We start from the raw sequence: 20,398 nt of genomic DNA on the forward strand, positions 1-20,398 counted from the left end.
ATATCTTTATTTTTAATCAGGATAAAAGTGCGTCTAATGCCTAATTTTATTTATGATGCATGATTTTTTTAATCCAGTATCCTAATATTATTTATAGCGCATTTAGCATTCTAAAAGTTAGGATGCTAAATATAAATAAAATATTAACATCATGGTGCTGAATGTAATTAAAAAAATAATATTAATATACTAAATGTGTTAGAAAAATAACATAAGAGTAAAAATAACATCAATATGCATCTCTACCCTTTTAATCTTTCAATTACTGTATGGAGCCTATTGACGTGGGTGTGACTATTCAAAAGTCTTCATGTTATCGGTTAGGGAAACAACTATTAGAACGAAGCAATAAAATCCAACCAGGGCCATGCATGAAAATTGTGCCACGTTCATCCATCAATCAATATTTAATATGATAAAAAAATAAAAAAAATATGTTTATAAATAGTAGAAGTTATTCTAAACTTCATATAGTCCATAGTACAAACTTTTTTGTTGTTGTTTGGTTAACACCATAGTACCAAACTAATATATGCTAATAATATCATTATATGGGTTCCCATTTAATTTATACATGTACACGTAATTATACATACGCATCACATAAAATATATAAAAAGAACCCTGTTAATATTATTGATAGAATATCAATAAGTTAACATAAACATTCATTCTATTTTTAAAATTCACACTTCAGTTATAATATTAAAATCATTAAAAAAAATGTTTTGTTAAAAGGTTTAAAATGTATTTTTTATTAATTGAAATTTATATGTAAAGAATCAGTATTCTTCCTTCATGGTCTAATTAATTATATACTCCCTTTCCAATTAAAATAGTTTTAAATAGCTAACGAGTGGGTGCTTCCATTTTATAAATTACAATGTAAAATTGTATGTGTAACGGTTGGTCTGTGTGATGAATGATGATCCCACAGTTATCGGTGTGTCCCAATATGAACTCAATATTGCTTCCTCTTGTACACATCAACCACACCGTCTCGTATCGTCCCTTTACAAATTAAATTTCGTTGTTAAGGGTCCCCTAGTGAGTGAAGATTATTCACCCACAATATGCTTATGTATACATTCATATTTCTGTTCTGAGATCGATACGGCTACACTTCTATCTTACTTGACTTCTAAATAAAGCTAGGCCCCAGTGAAGCATTCAAATAATGTGATGTTTCGATTAGCTTTTTAAAAGTGATTTTTTGATATATGAGATAAGTATATTAAAAAAATTTTGTTTTAGTTTGCATGAAAGCACTTTTTTTTTTAAAGTGCATTTTGTATTTCTTAAACACCTGCTAAATTCTTAGACGGAATTAACATTTAACAACAGTAACCTTTTTCTCGGTTTCAACGCTGGCTATGAAAGTGAGGGACGATACATAGTGTCGTCTTGAATCAATAATTGAAAAACTCCAACATATACGTCTAATCCAATAGGCAGAGAATGACAAAGGCTGTGTTTGGGTGACACTCCAAATTATAGTTTGAGGAATAAATCACCCAAACACCCATCCAAAAACCAAAACTATGGTTTTGAAAAAAGCAAAAAATTTTTGCTTTTGGAGAAAAAAGGGAGAGTGTGAGAGCTATGTATCTTGTTATTTTTTTATAAACATATTTAATCTTATATTTTATAAATATATATATTAATTATTTATTAATTATATTATCTTATGTATTATTAATTATGTTAATAAAAAATATATTATTAACAATTTTATTCCTTCAAATTAAAATATATCATAAAATCTATTTTTCTGTAATTATCATATTAACTTATGCCTTTTTTTAGTACTTTGTATATATAAAAAGTGCTTCTGATAACAACTATCCAAACACTCTTACTTCTCAAAATCACTTTTTCATAAAATCTATTCTTCCCAGAATCTATTCTCCAGAATCACTTTTCCAAACCACGGTTTGGTTTCATCCAAACACACCCAAAAGAGATTCCAAAAGGAAATTCACCCAAATTAGACGGATGATTAGCCTCAATAATGTAATTAAACATCATATAACTCAATCTTTAGTAGTCATAATACGCAGCTATTTATCCAAGCTAAAAGAATTGGATTCCTTTTAAATCAGAGGTCGTCGTGAAGCTAGGGGGAAAGAAGTGGGAGGACACAAGCATGTTAGGCTAATATATAGGCAGGTACTTGAGGAGTATTGAAATGTCAAAGCTGCAATAGATCGAAGGCCCAGTTCTGTGGAAAATAATATCCACAGACATGTGATGTGGTGGCTCTTAAATCCATGTGATTGTCCTCTTCTCTTGGACCGTATGACCAACACTGCCTTGCTCCAAAGTTAGGGTACTTATTGTTCCAGGATGAAATTATGTGGAGAACGGGAAATCAAAGGAAGAAGGGACACCAGGGAAACTGTTTGTCCCCGTGGCACATGGGGTTTTCTATCTAGTGTTTTACTTTTTTGAAACAGATAAGGTCTTATTAATTGCCAGTAGAATTTTGAGAAAGAATAAAGGTCCCATTTGATGCAAAGAATTGCAAATAAAAGATAGGGATTAAAATTGTAATTGAAAAAAATCACTAAAAAATATTTAACATTAATAATTGTTTGTCATACGAGATTAGGCAAACTCATTAAGATGAGATTTTCTCTATGATATTCCCCAATCCCACATATATGAGTTTGTCTAATCCCATGTAACAAGTAATTTCTTGTGCTAAACTCTTTTTTAATAATTTTTTTTAATTCTAATTCTTGTCTCTATACCTCATTTTTAATGCTTCATACCAAACATAACCAAAAAGACACATTCGTTCATATTTATTTTTTAATATATATATCTCAAGAATTAGATCTGGAGAGATTTTAAGTTGTCTCTAGACCTGGATTTTTTTAATTGTTGTTTCGCATTAATTAACTTGTGAACGTAGTAGCTGTTTTTTATTTCACCTATGATCTTCAAGTTTTGCCCTCGCTTGCATCTGTTCTCTCCCCACCCACAAGTTTTTTCCCCCTGTATATGTTCCTCTCTCTGGAATCTGGACACTTGAAGCCCAGCCAAATTCAGCACTCTAAGCTCTGGTCAGCAAGACAGCAATTGCCACAAGAGGCAATTTTCCATAATACTGTAAGCAGTAAAAATAATTACCTAAATACTACACTATGAAAACTATTTACCTATATGCTATATTTTTTAAAAGTTGTTCATGCCGATATGAACTTTCACTCTGCTTTTTTTTTTTTTTAAATGAAAAAATGAAAGTTGTTCAGGTCAAGAACAACTTCAACCATCTCCATTTTCATTTTTGGAGAAAATTACAACTGAAACCCAATTTCATCAGTTAAAGTTGTGGAGCAAATTACAGTTAAGATCCCATCTCATCATATCTATTCCTCATCTTCTTTTACTCTACATCTTCTCCTAAATAGAATAAATATGAGCAGATTTTGTAGAAAAATTGCTTTGTATCTTGGTACTTAAATTTAGAAGAAAATATATAAATAAATTAAATAAACAAATATTTAAAACTTAACATGTTCACAAATTGTATCTTATGTTCTCAATTCTGCTGCTCTTGACATGTTTCTAGTCTCTTTCGGCATGTTGTCACAGTTTCCTTATGTTGGTGCATGAAGAGAAGCAATCGTAGTCATGAAGCTCATCTTTTAACCCCACCCACCCCCCCCCCCCAAAAAAAAAAGAAAGCACTTTAATCCACTCAACAGTTTTAAAATTTTAACTTTTTTTTCGTAATTTTGTTTTGCTATTTTTTCTCTCCAAGTTTAGCTTTGCTAACAATTTGCTGTCATATCCGTGCACGTCCTGTAGGCGCACCCGTTTCTCTCAGGTAAGAGCCGCAGAATTGAGAACACAATAACTCGATCATTTTTTATGGGCCAACAACTTGGTTTTTTTTTTTTTAATATCTTCTTGTTAGAGACAATCTTATTAAAAATATTATTAATTACTAAATATAAACACCTCTCCGGTGATAATTTAACCTTTAGTTCATTATGTTGTAACTTGTGAAGAACTAGTCTCTAAACCCGTTTCCATTGATAACTTGGTCATATTTGAATCAATAACCGGGGTTCATATGTGGACTCATGACCGGAGACTGAGTTTAGACATATGGGGTTGTAATTTCATGTACATTGATGTTTTGGTTTGCATATCCTACATATAAGCTACAATTGAATACGATTTTCCACCATCTTACCTTTCATTTTCAGACAATTTAAAGGAACCCGCACATATATCTGTTTAGTGAGGAGATGCAAATCACTCCCTTGAATCAACAAGCTCTTCATACCCTATTTTACCGTTAAGCGTGAAGATGTCGAAGTAGCGTGACTCCACTTGATTGTCGGTAAGGTTGTTTCTTATAAACATAATTCCTTTGGATGTCTCATTTTCTGTGGATGCCGTAGACATAACACATTCACACATTTGTCCATAACCAATCAGAGTGATATCCCTTTTGCCATTGCCTTATTCTATCAGTTGTTTAGGACAAGATAGGAATTCTCGGACGGGTGATTGAGGGGAACAAGTTACTCCAAATAGGCTAGAGTGTTCTGGCAGACATTAGAATTTTACTTAATTAGTAGTTTTGCAGTCTATAGGCTTTAGTTGTGTTGTTATTCCGAATGAATTGTCGACAACTTTCGAAAATAGCTAGCGTCTGAAGCAAGCGAAGATCGACTGGTGTCAAAATAGGATCATTCATATCGAGGGGAGCATCATTATTAGTTTACTTCCATATTATCACTTATTTTATGCTCTTCAATTTTTTTTGCATGATTTGTGTAACATCGGTGCACACAGAGAATAAAAATACGAGGCCAAAATAGCCGTTTCTGATTCAGACATGGGATAAATCAGAATGCATGTTTTCCAAGGAACACCAGTATCATTAAGCAGTATTTCAAGGTTTCTTTCACTTTATCAAGGGGACGAAAGGCCTCCATAGTCCCCGCAATATGCACCTACACAGAAGACAAATTAATATAACACAAACAGAACTCAAGAAATATACTTATGTAGATTGCGGAAAAGGCCACAGGGATATCAACAGGTCTCCACAAACTCTCCCCAGAATAGTTCACTTCTTAAGATGGGGAAAACAAGCATAGAGGTCAGATTTAGGGTGCTTAGCCTCAGCATGCTCCCTGCACTTCACCTCTGATGTGGTGCACATAAATGTTTGCATACACACCTTGCACTGCAATTATCAATCACAATTGTTAAACTGTGATCAAATGTTCAATATGCCAAAAAGATTCTAAATTTCCAGCAATAATCTGAAGAAATGTCTTATAAAATGCGTTTATTGATTCAACCGTGCCATTCTGCACTGCTGTGTTCCTTTGCCACTAGTGTTGTTTCCCTCCCATTTCCTTTCACACTCTCATAAGAGTAAACAGAAATACATTAGAATTTCCATCCCTTGTTTGGAGGGTTAAAATTACAAGTACCATTATATTACTCCCTCTAAACTCAAAAGAAAGAGCCGGGAAAATGGATTGCTTGAGAAAATCATTTGAGACAGGATAAAGTAATTGGAATGAATAATAAGGCAAACAAGATCCCCTCTAAACTCATAATTTCAGCCAAAAAAAAAAAGAAAAAAGAATCAACTACTCAATAAACACTTCAGCATTTTAGGCATGTAACTACAGAATGAACATTGCAGACATATAAAACGCTTATACAGCATAGCAATTTTAAGATACACATTGAATTCAAGCATTAGGCTGTTTCAGTCACGTTGGACAAGCACGATAAGCAGGAAATAGGGTTTTAATTTCCCATACCAGCCACGACAATATTAACAATCCAAGTTCATCATTGTTCAGACTTCAGAGTACAAGAATCCATATATGTAGTTCGGTTTACAAGGAGAAAAATGAAATCAAAGAACACGAAGTTCTAAGATTTATGAGTTTTCGTCTTAGGATGTAAATTATAAACACCAAATTACCTGGATCGTCATCGCTTTCTTGTTTGTCTCCAGCTGGCTTCCTACGCGTGAGAATCAGATTATTAAAATTAAGAAGTAAAACCATAAGATCTTTTTCTTGTAGTCACATTCCAATTCCAATTTCATAATACAGAAATAGGGGATTTCGCATAATTTCGAACAAAAGGGGCCGAAATAAACTATCCGTTTAGTTCGCTAATTAAATTTAAATTTTGATTCGCCTTCTAATCTTGTTGCAGAAATTCTCAGCAACCAAAAAGAACATGATTGAAAATTATCGAGTTCGAGGGAGGGAAATGAAAGATCACCTTTCGAAGCCTTCATCTTCTCCATGTTCTTCTCACGAGCCATCTTTGCCTTTTGCCCGTTGCCCCCTCCCATGTCTTGAAGCAAAGGATCAGACCTTGAAAACCCTAATGAGTCAAGATCAACGATAGGAAAGGGTATTGAATCCGGAAGGAGAAGCTGAAGGAGCAAGCGAGTTCGGATTTATGGCTAATGGCGCAACCCTAATGATTCTTCGGATCCCTTTTTTCACTGGAAATATTTTTCCGGACTTTAAATAGACAGGAAAAATGATATAAAAAGAATTTAGAAATTACAATATTCTACTTGCACCTATTAAAATCCTAAAGAAGAGAGTGATACCTAATCTGCTATTTATAAACTAGATTTCTCCCCGTGCGTTGCACGGGAAGTGATATTCTGAGAAGTATCAACCATAAAAGCAATTGAAAATGGAAAAGTATGAATTGAAGCATGAGGTAATATTCACATTTTGTAAAATCGAAAAAGATTTAAAGTCATAATGAAAGAAATTAAGATAACAAACAACAATAACTTCATCCTGTCACTATAGCGTCTCTTTTAAAATCAAAGAGTAATAATTTTGACACAGGCAGTGGAGGTTTAATCACCCAATAAAAAAGGACACATGGCGACCCAATCAGCGACCATATTTGCTTTCCTGTGAATCAATCCATTGAATAAGATAATTTGTAATTTGATTTTTCATATGTAGAATATCTATTGTTTGAAAGTTTTAATGTAATGAATTGCGTCATAGGTTAGGAAATAAATGAAGAACCTTTTTTTTAATCATTAACAACAAAGGTAAGGAAAGTAGTTTGATCAACTTGGGAGAAAGCACTATTCACATTAGTTTCTAAAAATTCTTAGTAGGTGTCATTGACTTACACTTAGGTTGAGATACATGACTGGTAGTGGAATAGTGTCATCTCCAGCTGATCATCTTGGACAGATGTTGTAGCCATCACTGTAGAAATATGCAGAAGAAATTAATGAATGTAAGATATAAAGTACATAATTTCAATCAAGTAGAAAGGCATTTAGAGTTAACAATGAATCACATGTATGGGATAAATTACCAATGAGCTTCAGACAATGTTTTGAAATATTTCTCTATAGACCACATTCATCGTCTTGTTGGTTGGCTTTTTCTCTGAATCAAGTATCAGAATTTTGATGCCATCCATAGATCTAACTCTTGACAGAGCAACATATAACTGGCCATGTGTGAAGACAGGTCTAGGAAGGTATAGGCCAACATTGGTCATTGATTGTCCTTGACTCTTGTTGATTGTCATAGCAAATGATAGGATGATGGGAAATTGCCTTCTTATCAATGTGAATGGTAGTTTAGATTCTGATGGATTCATATCCATTCGATGGATCAAAACTTCTTGACCTTGACTTGTGCCATTGAGAGCGATTGCTTTAATAAAGTGTTTACCAAGAAATGTGATCCTCAGTCTTGTGCCATTACAGAGTCCTGCAGCCTGATCTATATTTCTCATGAGCATTATAGGAACTCCTACTTTCAAGGCAAGTCTATGTGGAGGTAAGCCAGAGCATTTTATTGTGTTCAAGAATTCTGTTGTATACAACTCTTGGAATGAGGTGTTGCCTTGATCAACAGTACTAACAGAATCAGAGGTAAAAATTCAACAACTTCAGTAGGTAGTAAGGAACACATATAATCGTTAATTTGCTCAACAACTTCAATTGTTGGTGCCAGAATAGCTCTATTAGTTAGATATGTTGAATCAGTCAAATGATCTAATAGATCAGGATATGTGGCATGCACGATTGATTGAAGATGATCATGAGAATCTAGAATTAGAAGATCATTTGGGATTTCTATCTCTGCCATGCCATCATGAGGCAATCCAATCTGGCCATCACCGATGTCTAAAAGCCAATTTGAAAATTGTTGTAACCTTGAATCATATGTGGATGAACTTGTAGATAACCGCATGTTTTTTGTAAGTTGGAATAACTTGCAATGACACCATAAATGAGAAAAGTTGATGCATGAATTGATGACATCCGCACGACTACCTTTCGGGATCACAGGCAATATTTGTCGGAAGTCTCCTCCCATGACAATACATTTGCCTCCAAAGGGATGGTTGCACTTCATAATATCTTTAAAGGTCCGATCAACAGCTTCTATACAAAAACGTTTGACCATTGGAGCTTCGTCCCAAATAATCAACTTTGCGAATTTGATGAGGTCGCACAATGGTGAATTTTGTGATATGTTACATGTGGAGTCTTCATTAATATCAATTGGAATTGCTAATCTTGAATGTGCAGTTCTACCTGATGGTAATAAGGTTGCAGCTATTCCACTGGATGCCACATTGATCACTATTCCACCTTGAGCTCTAACTGATGCAGTGAGTGCTTTCCATAAGAAAGTTTTTCCTGTACCACCAAAACCATACACAAAAAAGAACTCATCATTTGGATGGTTCATTGCATTCATTACTTGCTGGAATATAGTATTCTGCTCATCTGTCAGTAATGCTACCAATCTATCCGCTTCTCTCTGACACATATCTCTGTCAAAGTTTAATTCTTGAAGGACCAAATGATTCCTGATATCAAAATACTCGGTAGATATTGCCGTTGGCATTAATGGGTAATCATGGAGAGATTTGCCATTTATCTGTAGCAACTTCTCAATCTCAATCAAGCATGCCTGTTGCTTGTCATCATCACTTATGTTTAAATCTGTTTCATTCAATCAATAGTAATGTTATAAATTGAAGAAGACAAAACAAACTTTATGTTTATGAAAATTGCATAGAAGTATTTTGTAGTTGAATTTACCTGCAGACCTAGGGTTATTTCGAGGTACGTAGAACATGTCCTCAGATAAGAGATTTTTTGTTTGTTCCCATATCAGGTGTGGTTGTGATATGCAATGACATAGTAGCATGGACACAAAGAATCTCCTGAGATAACATCCTGTAGCCCAAAATGATGCTTCCTTTATCGCGTCAATGAACTCTTGATCATCATGAATTAATCCAAGAGCATAGCAAGCAGATCGAAAAGTTGGGTAGACAACATTATCTACAGTTCTTATCTGTTCATAACTGCGAGGTCCCTTTACTTTTGTCAATAGTACTCTAAGGTAGTATATTTCACCTTGAGAGGGCGATGCATGTGCTAACCTCCCAACCGCAAATCCCTTTTCTCTAAACTTCCAAATTCTTTTTTGCTTGTTAAAAGTATAATATTGTGGAAACTCAACATATGTCAAAGTCCTGGCAAATGGATCATCTAAATTTCGTTCCATCCATGCAAGAAACATTGATTCCTTAATTCTGGGTCTGTGAACTAATGAGCTAACTGATTCCTTGTCTGAATAGAAAACAGCCTGTTGATCCTGTAAGTGAAAACTCAAGCGCTCTACAGAGGGATATCTATGATGGATATCAAATGAAAAAATACGCCATGCACCTTCACAGGAAGAAATGTACCTGCAGTTCAAATAATGAGAGATCTCGTCGAAACCATTGTTTCCATTGTCATAGTGATCATTGTTGTATATGCCAGCAACAACTCGATCGTTTCCTTTACTAACATACTTGAACAAATATTTTATTGCAGTTGATTGATTTGTTTTCTCAACATTAATGTGGGCATGAAATAGCTTCAGCAAAGTCGCATTGTAAGGAACAACATATCTATTATCCAATGGAATACCCTTCCTATTAACAGTCTTTCCATCGTTTCTTCTCCTATATGTAGGGTAACCCTCCTCGTCTATCGAGGTTTGGTTAACAAATTTTTTGGGAAAGTACTTAGAGCATTTCCCATTTTTCATGCAAGGAGATCTCTTGTTAGAAGCTCCACACGGTCCATGGATCATGTAATTGCTGACAAGATCATATAGTAATGGATCTCTCTCTTTATCTGGTATTTCTGCAGATATCATTTTGTCTACATCATCAGGAGTGTTTGGTTTGTCAGAAGGATCTAGAAATAGAATAATATGAGCATGTGGCAAACCTCTCTTCTGAAATTCAATAGTATAAATTTCTGCAGGAGGAAAACGTAATTATTATTTAATGTTTAAGAAAGTCATTTTGTCATATCACAATTTGGTTAGGCGACTCAACTAAAAGCATAATTTTGTGTATAATGACTGAAAGTATGCATGCAAATTTTAAGTATATTTATGCATGTTTGTATAATGCATTTAAATGTTACTTTATTCTACTTAGTCAAAAGTTATTCTACCTTGATAAAAGTTGGGAAACAAATTCTACTGTGACAAACACATGATAAAATAATAAAAATAAAAGCTTAGAAAAAGTTTTTACGGTAACCCGCTACTTCCTAACTTGAATAAATAAAATAAACATAGTTCTTATGAATATATTTAAATTAAAAGTCAATATATTAACACAAGGAGAAAAAAGGCAATCTGCATTACTCAATATATAAAATGAGACGCATGATTTTAAGTAACAAAAGTATTGCAAACAGTATAGTGAGGACCAATTGCAATAGTAAATTTATTTATGAATTTCAATTAACTATGCTATGATAGTAGATTGGCAAAAATATATAGAAAATAACACACCGATAGGAGGATTAAATATTACCTGCTCTTACTTTTCCAAAAAATTTTTGTTCCTTAATGATTTTCATTAACGCTTCAAGCTTCAACTTGAATATTCTGCATAATATGTCTGGTCGATCAGCTGGATTTAATTTATGCCTGTTGCAGAATCTCTTTACTTCTGGCCATGCTAGATTGCATGTGAAAGTTAAAAATAAGTCAGGATAACCAGTAAATTTGCATAGTGCCATTGCATCTTGATAGTTTTGTACCATATATCGGGCTCCCCCAGTAAATGAGGATGGAAGTATAATCCTTTTTCCTGTGCGAGATGGATCTGTCTCACCCCTGGTGAGTGCATTAGTGAGACCTCTGTACATGTCCACCCGTAGCTCTTTTTGATGATTACGGATATAATTGAGTCTTTCACTCTCTACCATTGTATATCCGTCAACAATGAATTGTTGAAGTAGCCTTTTGGAGTGTAGCAAAACAGACTGCTCATTATTTCTATCCATCAATCTAAAAGATAGGTACTCCCGTGGGGTTAGAGTCTTCCTCTTTTTAGTCTGAGTAAGAGTGGTTTCACTATGTTTAATGGTTGAATCATATCCATTATTTCCATAGTGAAAAATAATAGGATATTGCAGGGGAATGTATGCTTTGTGCAATTCATCAATTCTTTGCAACGCTCCAGCTCTTTTCTCAACAATTATGTCTCGTTTGAAATATGATCTATCAAAGTCTCCAACCAGTAAAGCAGCAACCTCAGATGCTGTTGGCATATCATAGACCCTATCACTGTGATCTGAATTCCTAATGAGACGAATATTGACATTAGAATGCTGGTCACGCTTGAGAATTTCAGATGCCATCCGATAACTAATGACAAGGCCATTGTGTTTGTCAAGACAATCCTTTATTTCTTGTGTAATTCCTTGATCAATTGCAGACCTATGACAATGCTTGCTGAACAGAAGAGTTAGTGTTGTTAGTAAGAACACAAATAATGTTTCACAAAAGAAGTCCCAATGTCTAAACAATGTTTAAGTAGCAATGATAACGGCAAACTGATTTTTCTTTTGAGAAAGTTAGTATCACATTTTATGGATCACTTATGCGGAGATAGTTCGGCCTTAATTTATTGGGACATTTAAATCTAAGGCAATATCAATAATAATTTCATTGCTTATTATTAATTCATGCGATGTTTTTTATATGTACAGTACAAATATTAAGGCTGACAAAGTATATTATTGATAAGGACTGCAATAATTTATTAGAAATTATGATTAGAAATTCAAGCTAATGATATAGACATTAAATAAAGTTATAAGTTGGTCATACCTGACAACGGATATTCTGTTAGATATTTCATTTTCAGTATCATATATATAGAGCTGAGAGTAGACTGGCTGAGATCCTTCAGGAGGTAGCAAGCTTCCTAGTAAGTGGTAATTCTGACCAGACATAACGAAAGAATAGGGACCTGCTCCAGTGTTATTAATAGAATGGTTTATCTTTCCACCCATTGAAGTGAAACAGAACATGTTATTGTATGCCCTTATATTTGACAAAAAACGCTTTGATTGTGGGTTATCTTTGTCAAAGAAAAGTTTACGAAATGTTTCTGGTGGAGGCTGCATAAGAGGAACCAATATTTTGCCATGGCAGCAACAAATAGAGAACAAAGGATATTCATTGGAAGGAGCTCTCTTAAGCCTTTCGTTAAACCACATCAAAGCACCACAATAATGGCACACATAATCTGCATCACCTTCATCAATATAGCCTTCTGTGGATAGATCGACGTTATCGTAATCATTTATATCTACGACGTCAACCTCACAATCTGAGTCACCATTCGCTTCATCTTCGTCTGCAAATTTAAAATAAAAAGAATTAATCCTCACATATGAATAATTTAGTGAGAGAAAGATACCCATAAATATATGAAATTATAACCTGCACCAACAGCATTATCAAGCTTGGGAGAAAGGTTAGTTGCTAAATTGGTAATGTTGCAAAGTCTGGAACAATTCACAGTAGCCGTGCTACCATTGTGTCTCAAATACGATAAATCTGCTGGCTGCTGAGTGTTTTGTTCAATTGTTCTGTCACAGATACCTGGATGTTGTGGTTTACTTACTCCTCCATAATCTGTGATATCTTTGGATGCAATCCTCGTTGAAGTTGTCATGGCTGAAGTGGAGCTTCCACGAAGTTGGGTAGAAAGTTTCGCTTGATAAGTAGGTGCAATATAGGCAGAGGTACTTCCGAAATGAGTGGATTGTTCTAACTGATCAGTGCTGTTGAGATAGCCATATATATTAGCATGACCACTTTGTCTTTTACCATGTGCAGATTCCGATATTCCTTCCATAACTGCTGAGGATACAGATTTCTTTCTTTTCGTTTGAATATAAATATCCACGGGAGAACTTTCAATGACATCATGGTGTTGTGCAGCATGAGTACTGCTTCCTGTAATTACAGAAAACGAAAGTATTTGTGAAATAAAAACAATACAGTAAAGCAAGGTCACTATGATGACTTTCAGGAGAGAGATGGATTGTCTAACCTTCAGGCCGAGACGCTGTAGTGCAACCAACATTCTTCCTTATCCTTCCCATGTATAGTGTTAAGATGAAAGAAGTACGTTCAAGTGTATTAATCAAGATATGAGAATAGGATATAAAAGACATGGAAAGGATGGAAATCAGAAAGTTACTTCGTTAGTTGACATTGGCGAAACGTCTTTCAATGCATGGGCAATATTGACTTCAATAGCCACAGGAGACAAGTTACTTATGGCGCACATGGGAAAAGTACTATAATACAATTTTGGATACACAGTAGGTTATTTTTCTGTTTGCCAACTGGGAACAACCCACGTCATTTAAAGGGTTATGAAGATTCGAGGTGCAATTAAAAGATGGGAGTCAGAAGGTCTGCTGAGCAGTATATAATACTTAAGTAACACTGGTTTTATTTTTTGTCGCCAGCATTTAATGTTTCTCGGAAAATGTTCAGGTGGGAATGTATTTATGAGTATTACCTCCCTAGAAATATTTAGTTGTAATTGATAGTTGATTAATTTATTCTATTTGACTCTTCAACTTACCCGTCACGGAACAAAAAGTTATTGTGTTCATTAACAATTTTGTTGATACATATGAAAGTATTTTTATTTTAATTTATGGAAGATGAAGTAAAATATAGACAATACAAGAGCGAGAATTGGCTGTGGAAAGGAAATAAGAAAATCAATAAATGCTTACAGTACGATTCATTTGGATGGTCCAATTCAAGTTTGTAAGCCAACAGTGTGAAATCCCTCGTCATCGAATTCATAAATTCCATGAAATGATTTATAGCATTAAAATCTTCACATTTATACTATTAATTATTTCCATTGAGTTTTGCGTGTGACGCGATTAAATATGCTATTAATTCATATATTTAAAATGCAATAAATAAGCATTTATTAGATTAATAGAAAGTGATTCACCAGGCATATATCACAATGGGTCCGTTTGGCGGGCTTTTGGGGGGTTAAAAGTAGCTTATTTGTAGTGTAAACTCGATTGGAAAAATCATGGTCCATTTTTTGGCTACGACGTTTATTGAAAATGAAAAATAATTTAAAATATGAATTGACAAAATATAATAATTTTAAATTTTAAATTATTATAATAAGGACAAATTATATTTAATGAATAAAATATATTTAAATTACAAATCATAGTAATGTGAAGATTTTTGAACCTAATAATATTACATAATTAATTAGATGCTATATTCTGCATAATTTATGTAAATGTAAAATAAAAAATAATATTAAAAATTAAAAATATTAAAATTATTTTTACTCAATAAAAATAAATAATTGAAAACTGATTCGGAAACACAAAAAGTATATAGAGATAAGCATAAGAATAATATAAACATAAGAGTAAAAATATCTTTTAATTCTAATAAGCTACTTTTGCGTAAGTTATAAGTAAGTTTTGGGTATTTTTACAATCGTACCTAGGAAAGCAGCTTTTGACACCTAGAAGTTATATTTTTTAAACAGGAAGTAAAAATAATTTTCAATCAAATGATGCAAACTATTTCGCAACTCCAGTTTAAAAAATTGAAAGTTTAGTAAGCCTGATGCAACTATGACCATAAAGTGTGGAAATTCCTATAAAAAGGTGACAAAATATTTGAAATTAAAACACGATTAGATAGCAACTATAACAATGAAATGGTAGATTGATATCAATAAACATCTTCCAACGAAGACTCATGAACACTTAATTGATTTAGTATCACAAAACACGTCCAAAAAATGCAGTCCGGATGAAACTCAAAGCGAACATTTTTGCCAAAAAAATTAAAGCCAAATTTAATACAATTTAAAAGTCCAGATGTTCCCAATTAAATTTTCAGATATAGCTAGTCATTTCTCCTTCTTGATCTTCTTTGCCGGTTTGGTGCTGCTGAAGCTTGGAGGGGACCCTTCGGAGAGGCCTATATCATCAAGTTGTTCTGATTCATTTTTCCCGTTCCTCTTTTTCTTTGACAAGGTCTCCACAGGTGTGATTATCTGAGATATTGTAAGATCATCATCATCATCCGCAATGTTGTGAGTGCCAAGCATCTTGGGAGATGAGTATGAGGAAGATGACTCGATTGGTGAATTCTGTCCAGTAGAATAGTGGGAAGAGAATTAAGGGTATTTTTGAAAAATGTGATGGAGAATGATGATGGTATGGTAAAATAATTGAACGAACTATTAAGAATGACGCCGGAAAATATGCTATGACATGTAGAATTTAATAATCCAATTAAAATAGATTATAGTCTCCTGACCTTGACATTAGCGTTGGCATCAGCGCTGACATTAGAGTATGTGAACTGATCCAAAATATCCTTTTTCACAGAGAACTGTGACACTCCCATACTACTGGCAGGATATTTTATGTTGTTTTCCTTAACCTTGACCATTACGACAATTTCCTTTCCAACAGGTCGATCTAACTCTTTTGGAAAAGATCGAGACGACCCCACCTGATATCATAATTTATCAACAAAATAATTCAAATGACAGCAAGACAGTTTAGACTAAGAATGACAACATCCAAAGGTATAAACCCATGATACCTTCTTCTTAAGTTCAGAAGCTGAACATTCTAATAGAGCAGATGCATGCCGGTTGAAGAAAAGCATCGAACATTGTCCAGTGGAATCAAATACTTTGTAATGGACTTTGAACCTTTTACAAATGAACAACTAATTATATAAACGATGGAGATGAAGTATGGACTTCAATGACAATGAATAACTTTATACGTACTTGGGTTCAGTCTTAAGCACTTCTTGATTACAAGAAGTACACTTCATCAATTTATCATCAACATGCACTGGTTTTTTATCGCATGGACATCCATCATAGGTCCAACCATACTCACTCTCAACTTTCTGGATGGTGACCTTGGTGACAATTTGACTTTCCTATTTAGGTAGAAAATAAATTTATAATTAAATTTAATATATAGGTGTATGATTAATGACTAATTTGGTGAATGTGATATATATGTGATTAACTGAAGAGACAATAATTATCTGAATTATAATGGCAAGACTATATTAATTCGTGATGTCTAAATGTGTGACAAATTGAAAGAAAAGGATAATATCAACCTTTGTGAGTTTGGAAATTTCAGAAAGGGGAATTCTGGTTGGGAAAGTCAGGAGTGAGTTACTGGTAGCATCAAGCATTACGGTAGATGAAACTTGTGAGAAGTTCTGACTTGCTCCAGGTGTCTCACCGAGTCTGTAGACATATTCAGATTTATAATGAATACTAACATTTGTCAAACAGTTGCATAATTTAGATATAAAAAGCGACAAAGACAATCAACGTAAGAGTAAACCTGGCAATTAATTCTCTGACTTCAGGGAGGTCTGGATTGAACAAAACTCTTGTAGCATGGAAAGCATTAGTTATATGTCCGTAACCTTAAATAAATACAGGGAGGTAAGTACAGAATATAACATCCAAATATAACTTGAAGTCATTATTTTCGCAATAAGCAAATACCTTTAGTTGTTGATATCCTTGCAAATCGGATGACAACTACAGTAGGAACTTCCAAATCATCAGTCCTAGCTTCAAATGCATTGATTGCCACATCTCCGAAAAGAGCCACGTTAATGGGGATTTGGCTGCATTAAATTAAGGTCTAATAAAAAATGAACTGAACAACGAAGCAGTAATGTATCTTATTATGAATGATTCAGAGGAGTTTGTGACTGAAGTGATGTTACTTATGATCAGCGATGGTGAAATTCAGTGTCTTTATGGTCTGTGAGTCTTTTTTGTGGTCAACCAAGTTTCCAAATGCTTGAAGGAACCCAATGACATCTGCAATTTTTTTTTCATACGATTAGAATAAAACATAAAGGAGTGAACAAACATGGGAAGGATATGATTACTAACCAATCAATTCATAATTTGTAGCATTATAGTCAGCAATATCCTTTATTGGAACAAAGTTAAATGCATTTAAAGGGACTGCTAAGTCATGCTTTTGGAAAAACGTCATGGAGTGGAAACGAATCTTCCAAGTGTGATGACAAAGTTTGAAAGCATCATTGTTGGGCACAGCTACAAAGTTCTCAAACTGATATACTTCACCCTCTGTTATTTCATCCATGTATCTCTGTAATTGTGCTTTCTGGGACATAAAAGCTTCAACTCTATACCCCTGCACGTTTTCATTACAATGAGAGCCACAGAAGACAAATAATATGAGAATCGAAAATAAAGTTCCATTTTTTGTCAAACCTGTTCATCAACTAAAATCATCCCTACTTTAAAAATATCAAAAGGCGGTGTCTTTTTAGCCATAATCCATTTTCTCAGCACTCTCGCAACAACACACCAGGTATCTTTAGAATCATCTACATCTTTGATGAGATCATGATCGAAGTTTGCCATTTGTTGCTGTGATGGTACTGACCTGCACAAATTAGTTGAAGGAGAGAAATGTTTGAGGGCCTAACATAAGGTAACGTTTGAAGGAAATAACTGTTTAACAGGAAGTAGATACCTTAAAAGTTAGGCTGTGGAGACCACGCAATGTACAGATCCCTGATAGATTGTATGGTAAATCAGCAGCCTCAGTTTGAATTGGATATCTGCTTATATAGAGAATAGATGTGTCTATTAGCATGGTTGATAATATAACCAACTATAATGAATGATCATATGCTTAGAGCCGGCCTCTAGCAGTCTCGTTATGCAAACATGCGCACTGACATCGAAGAGGCAAATGCTGATTGAAGTATCCAATGCATTAAAGGATATAGAAGGGGAATCAGTAAATGTATAAATAAATATATCTACTGGAAATCTGAAATGGCCCTGCATTTTTTTTTGATAAATAATCTAAAGTCATTAAAAATTAATCAATTATATGAAAAGTAATTATATAGATAACAACCCACGTCATTTAAAGGGTTAAGAAGATTCGAGGTGCAATTAAAAGATGGGAGTCAGGAGGTCTGCTGACCAGTATATAATAATAAGAAAGAAATATTTAAGTAACATTGGTCTTTTTTTTATCGCCAGCATTTAATCTTTCTCGAAAAAGGTTCAGGTGGGGATGTATTTATGAGTATTACCTCCCTAGAAATATTCAATATATATTAGATATATATTTAGTTCTAATTGATAGTTGATTAATTTATTCTATTTGACTCTTCAACTTACCCGTCACGGAATAAAATTTTCGTTTGATTCAATATATATTAGATATCAAGGTCGGAAAATATATATTAGATATATTATTTGATATAAGCCCCATTTTATAGAAGATTCAAGGTGCAATTAAAAGATGGGAGTCAGGAGGTCTGCTGACCAGTATATAATAATAAGAAAGAAATATTTAAGTAACATTGGTCTTTTTTTTATCGCCAGCATTTAATCTTTCTCGAAAAAGGTTCAGGTGGGGATGTATTTATGAGTATTACCTCCCTAGAAATATTCAATATATATTAGATATATATTTAGTTCTAATTGATAGTTGATTAATTTATTCTATTTGACTCTTCAACTTACCCGTCACGGAATAAAATTTTCGTTTGATTCAATATATATTAGATATCAAGGTCGGAAAATATATATTAGATATATTATTTGATATAAGCCCCATTTTATATTTTTATTATGAGTACAAAAGAAAATCATATTATTATTTAAACGTCCATACATCTAAGCATTTAAAAAAAAAAGAAACTTTGCAGAGTAATTAATGAGATCTGGAAAAGTAGACGTCTCGAAAGATAAGCCACAAGGACTGTTGAAGGTATGATAGTCCAGCAATCATGGAAAACAGTGCAACCTCCATGAGCAACCAATCACAGTATAATGCAATAATTACAATACTTGAAAGGTAGGCGAGTAAATAGACGTAGAAAATGTAAAACAAATGACTGAAATGAAACGCATTGCAAATCAACAAAAATCCTAGCAGAACATAAGAAGATGATATTATGTGGTCCCATCCACGGTGGACGAATGGACTATTTGCTGAGGTGCACCAATCAGAATCTGTGTACGAGTTTTCTAGTTGATAAGTTGATGATAAGTTGATTGATATAATTAAATAATTAAAATATCTTTATATCAGATTTTTTTAAAAAAAAACTATTAAACTTATCATTATTAGTCTATTTCTTATCATTTTCAGCTCACAACTTATTAATAAATAATAATAATAATTTGTTATTTGTTGTATATTTCTTCTCATGAGGTTTTGAAGTCTAAGTGACTGAATTGAAATATGACAATTTCTAATTTCTTTTTTTATGTCATTTTTCTAAGTAAATAAGCATTTTTATTATAATTTGTCAGTTTCTTTATTTACTTTGATAAAATTCTGGGAGAATAAAAGAAAACTTAAAATTACTAAATTCTAAATTAAATTTGAGAATAACACTTTAATACGTTTTGACAATACTGAATTGGCATATAATAATATATTTTTGCATAAAATTTTTATTTGAGATTTAATAATTTTAAATTTATTTTTACGGAATTCTTTCTAAAATTTGTAGTTTGATTTTAATTTTTTGTTTTTGTTAAAGATCTAAACATTAACTTTTATCGATCGTTTGATACTCAATTTACATCTCCCAGTTTGCAATTTGTTTGATTTGTATCATTTTCTTTTGCTATAATGATTAGTATCAATTTCGGTTTACAAATATTAGATTCATTTACTTTGTTATTGTGTGATTTTGTTGAGGATGCAATATTTATCTATTTTTTTTTGGATTACATATTTTGGAAAAATTATTAAGATTTTGGTAATTTATTGTCATTTACTTTATTTACTGATTATGAAATTTCTTGATAATCATGTAGAATAATTTTTTATTAATACTTATCAACATTTGAATTGTTACTTTTTTTAACTAAATGAGGATACAATATTTATTTCTTTCTATTTCAATTTAATTGTATATCTATAAAAATGATTAATCTGAAC

General features: G+C 33.1%; 3 protein-coding genes across 3 annotated transcripts; all 3 read right to left on the reverse strand.

The window, feature by feature from the left end:
- Positions 1-4,822: 4,822 nt before the first annotated feature.
- LOC114751868 (uncharacterized protein At2g23090-like) lies at positions 4,823-6,485 on the reverse strand. The gene is made up of 3 exons (XM_028940556.1): positions 6,280-6,485; positions 5,972-6,012; positions 4,823-5,212 (listed from the first exon to the last, which is right to left on the reverse strand). The coding sequence occupies exons 1-3, from the start codon at positions 6,350-6,352 to the stop codon at positions 5,093-5,095; spliced, it is 234 nt and encodes a 77-aa protein (XP_028796389.1). The 5' UTR covers positions 6,353-6,485; the 3' UTR covers positions 4,823-5,092.
- Positions 6,486-7,368: 883 nt separating this feature from the next.
- Positions 7,369-13,486, reverse strand: LOC114751867 (uncharacterized). The gene is made up of 8 exons (XM_028940555.1): positions 13,435-13,486; positions 12,819-13,337; positions 12,201-12,732; positions 10,897-11,822; positions 9,110-10,327; positions 8,333-9,010; positions 7,918-8,182; positions 7,369-7,822 (listed from the first exon to the last, which is right to left on the reverse strand). Exons 1-8 carry the CDS (start codon positions 13,484-13,486, stop codon positions 7,369-7,371), a joined length of 4,644 nt encoding a protein of 1,547 aa, XP_028796388.1.
- A 1,814-nt stretch (positions 13,487-15,300) lies between these two features.
- Positions 15,301-17,844, reverse strand: LOC114751870 (replication protein A 70 kDa DNA-binding subunit D-like). Its single transcript, XM_028940560.1, has 10 exons — positions 17,692-17,844; positions 17,344-17,611; positions 17,172-17,268; positions 16,945-17,069; positions 16,778-16,862; positions 16,545-16,677; positions 16,198-16,355; positions 16,005-16,116; positions 15,714-15,911; positions 15,301-15,543 (listed from the first exon to the last, which is right to left on the reverse strand). The coding sequence occupies exons 1-10, from the start codon at positions 17,842-17,844 to the stop codon at positions 15,301-15,303; spliced, it is 1,572 nt and encodes a 523-aa protein (XP_028796393.1).
- Positions 17,845-20,398: the final 2,554 nt, after the last annotated feature.

Source organism: Neltuma alba, unplaced genomic scaffold (genome assembly GCF_004799145.2).
Source record: "Neltuma alba isolate B1F8T4 unplaced genomic scaffold, ASM479914v2 tig00007143_pilon, whole genome shotgun sequence".
Taxonomy (NCBI): domain Eukaryota; kingdom Viridiplantae; phylum Streptophyta; class Magnoliopsida; order Fabales; family Fabaceae; genus Neltuma; species Neltuma alba.

Coding starts and splice junctions, on each gene's coding strand:
- LOC114751868 (XM_028940556.1), bottom strand. CDS start 6,352: ATGGGAGGGGGCAACGGGCAAAAGGCAAAGATGGCTCGTGAGAAGAAC. Junction 6,013..6,279: donor GAAGATGAAGGCTTCGAAAG/GTGATCTTTCAT, acceptor TCTCACGCGTAG/GAAGCCAGCTGGAGACAAAC. Junction 5,213..5,971: donor AGAAAGCGATGACGATCCAG/GTAATTTGGTGT, acceptor TGATAATTGCAG/TGCAAGGTGTGTATGCAAAC.
- LOC114751867 (XM_028940555.1), bottom strand. CDS start 13,486: ATGGGAAGGATAAGGAAGAATGTTGGTTGCACTACAGCGTCTCGGCCT. Junction 13,338..13,434: donor TACAGCGTCTCGGCCTGAAG/GTTAGACAATCC, acceptor CTGTAATTACAG/GAAGCAGTACTCATGCTGCA. Junction 11,823..12,200: donor AACAGAATATCCGTTGTCAG/GTATGACCAACT, acceptor TCTTCTGTTCAG/CAAGCATTGTCATAGGTCTG.
- LOC114751870 (XM_028940560.1), bottom strand. CDS start 17,844: ATGGCAAACTTCGATCATGATCTCATCAAAGATGTAGATGATTCTAAA. Junction 16,678..16,777: donor GTCAGAGAATTAATTGCCAG/GTTTACTCTTAC, acceptor ATATGTCTACAG/ACTCGGTGAGACACCTGGAG. Junction 16,117..16,197: donor GTGCTTAAGACTGAACCCAA/GTACGTATAAAG, acceptor CATTTGTAAAAG/GTTCAAAGTCCATTACAAAG.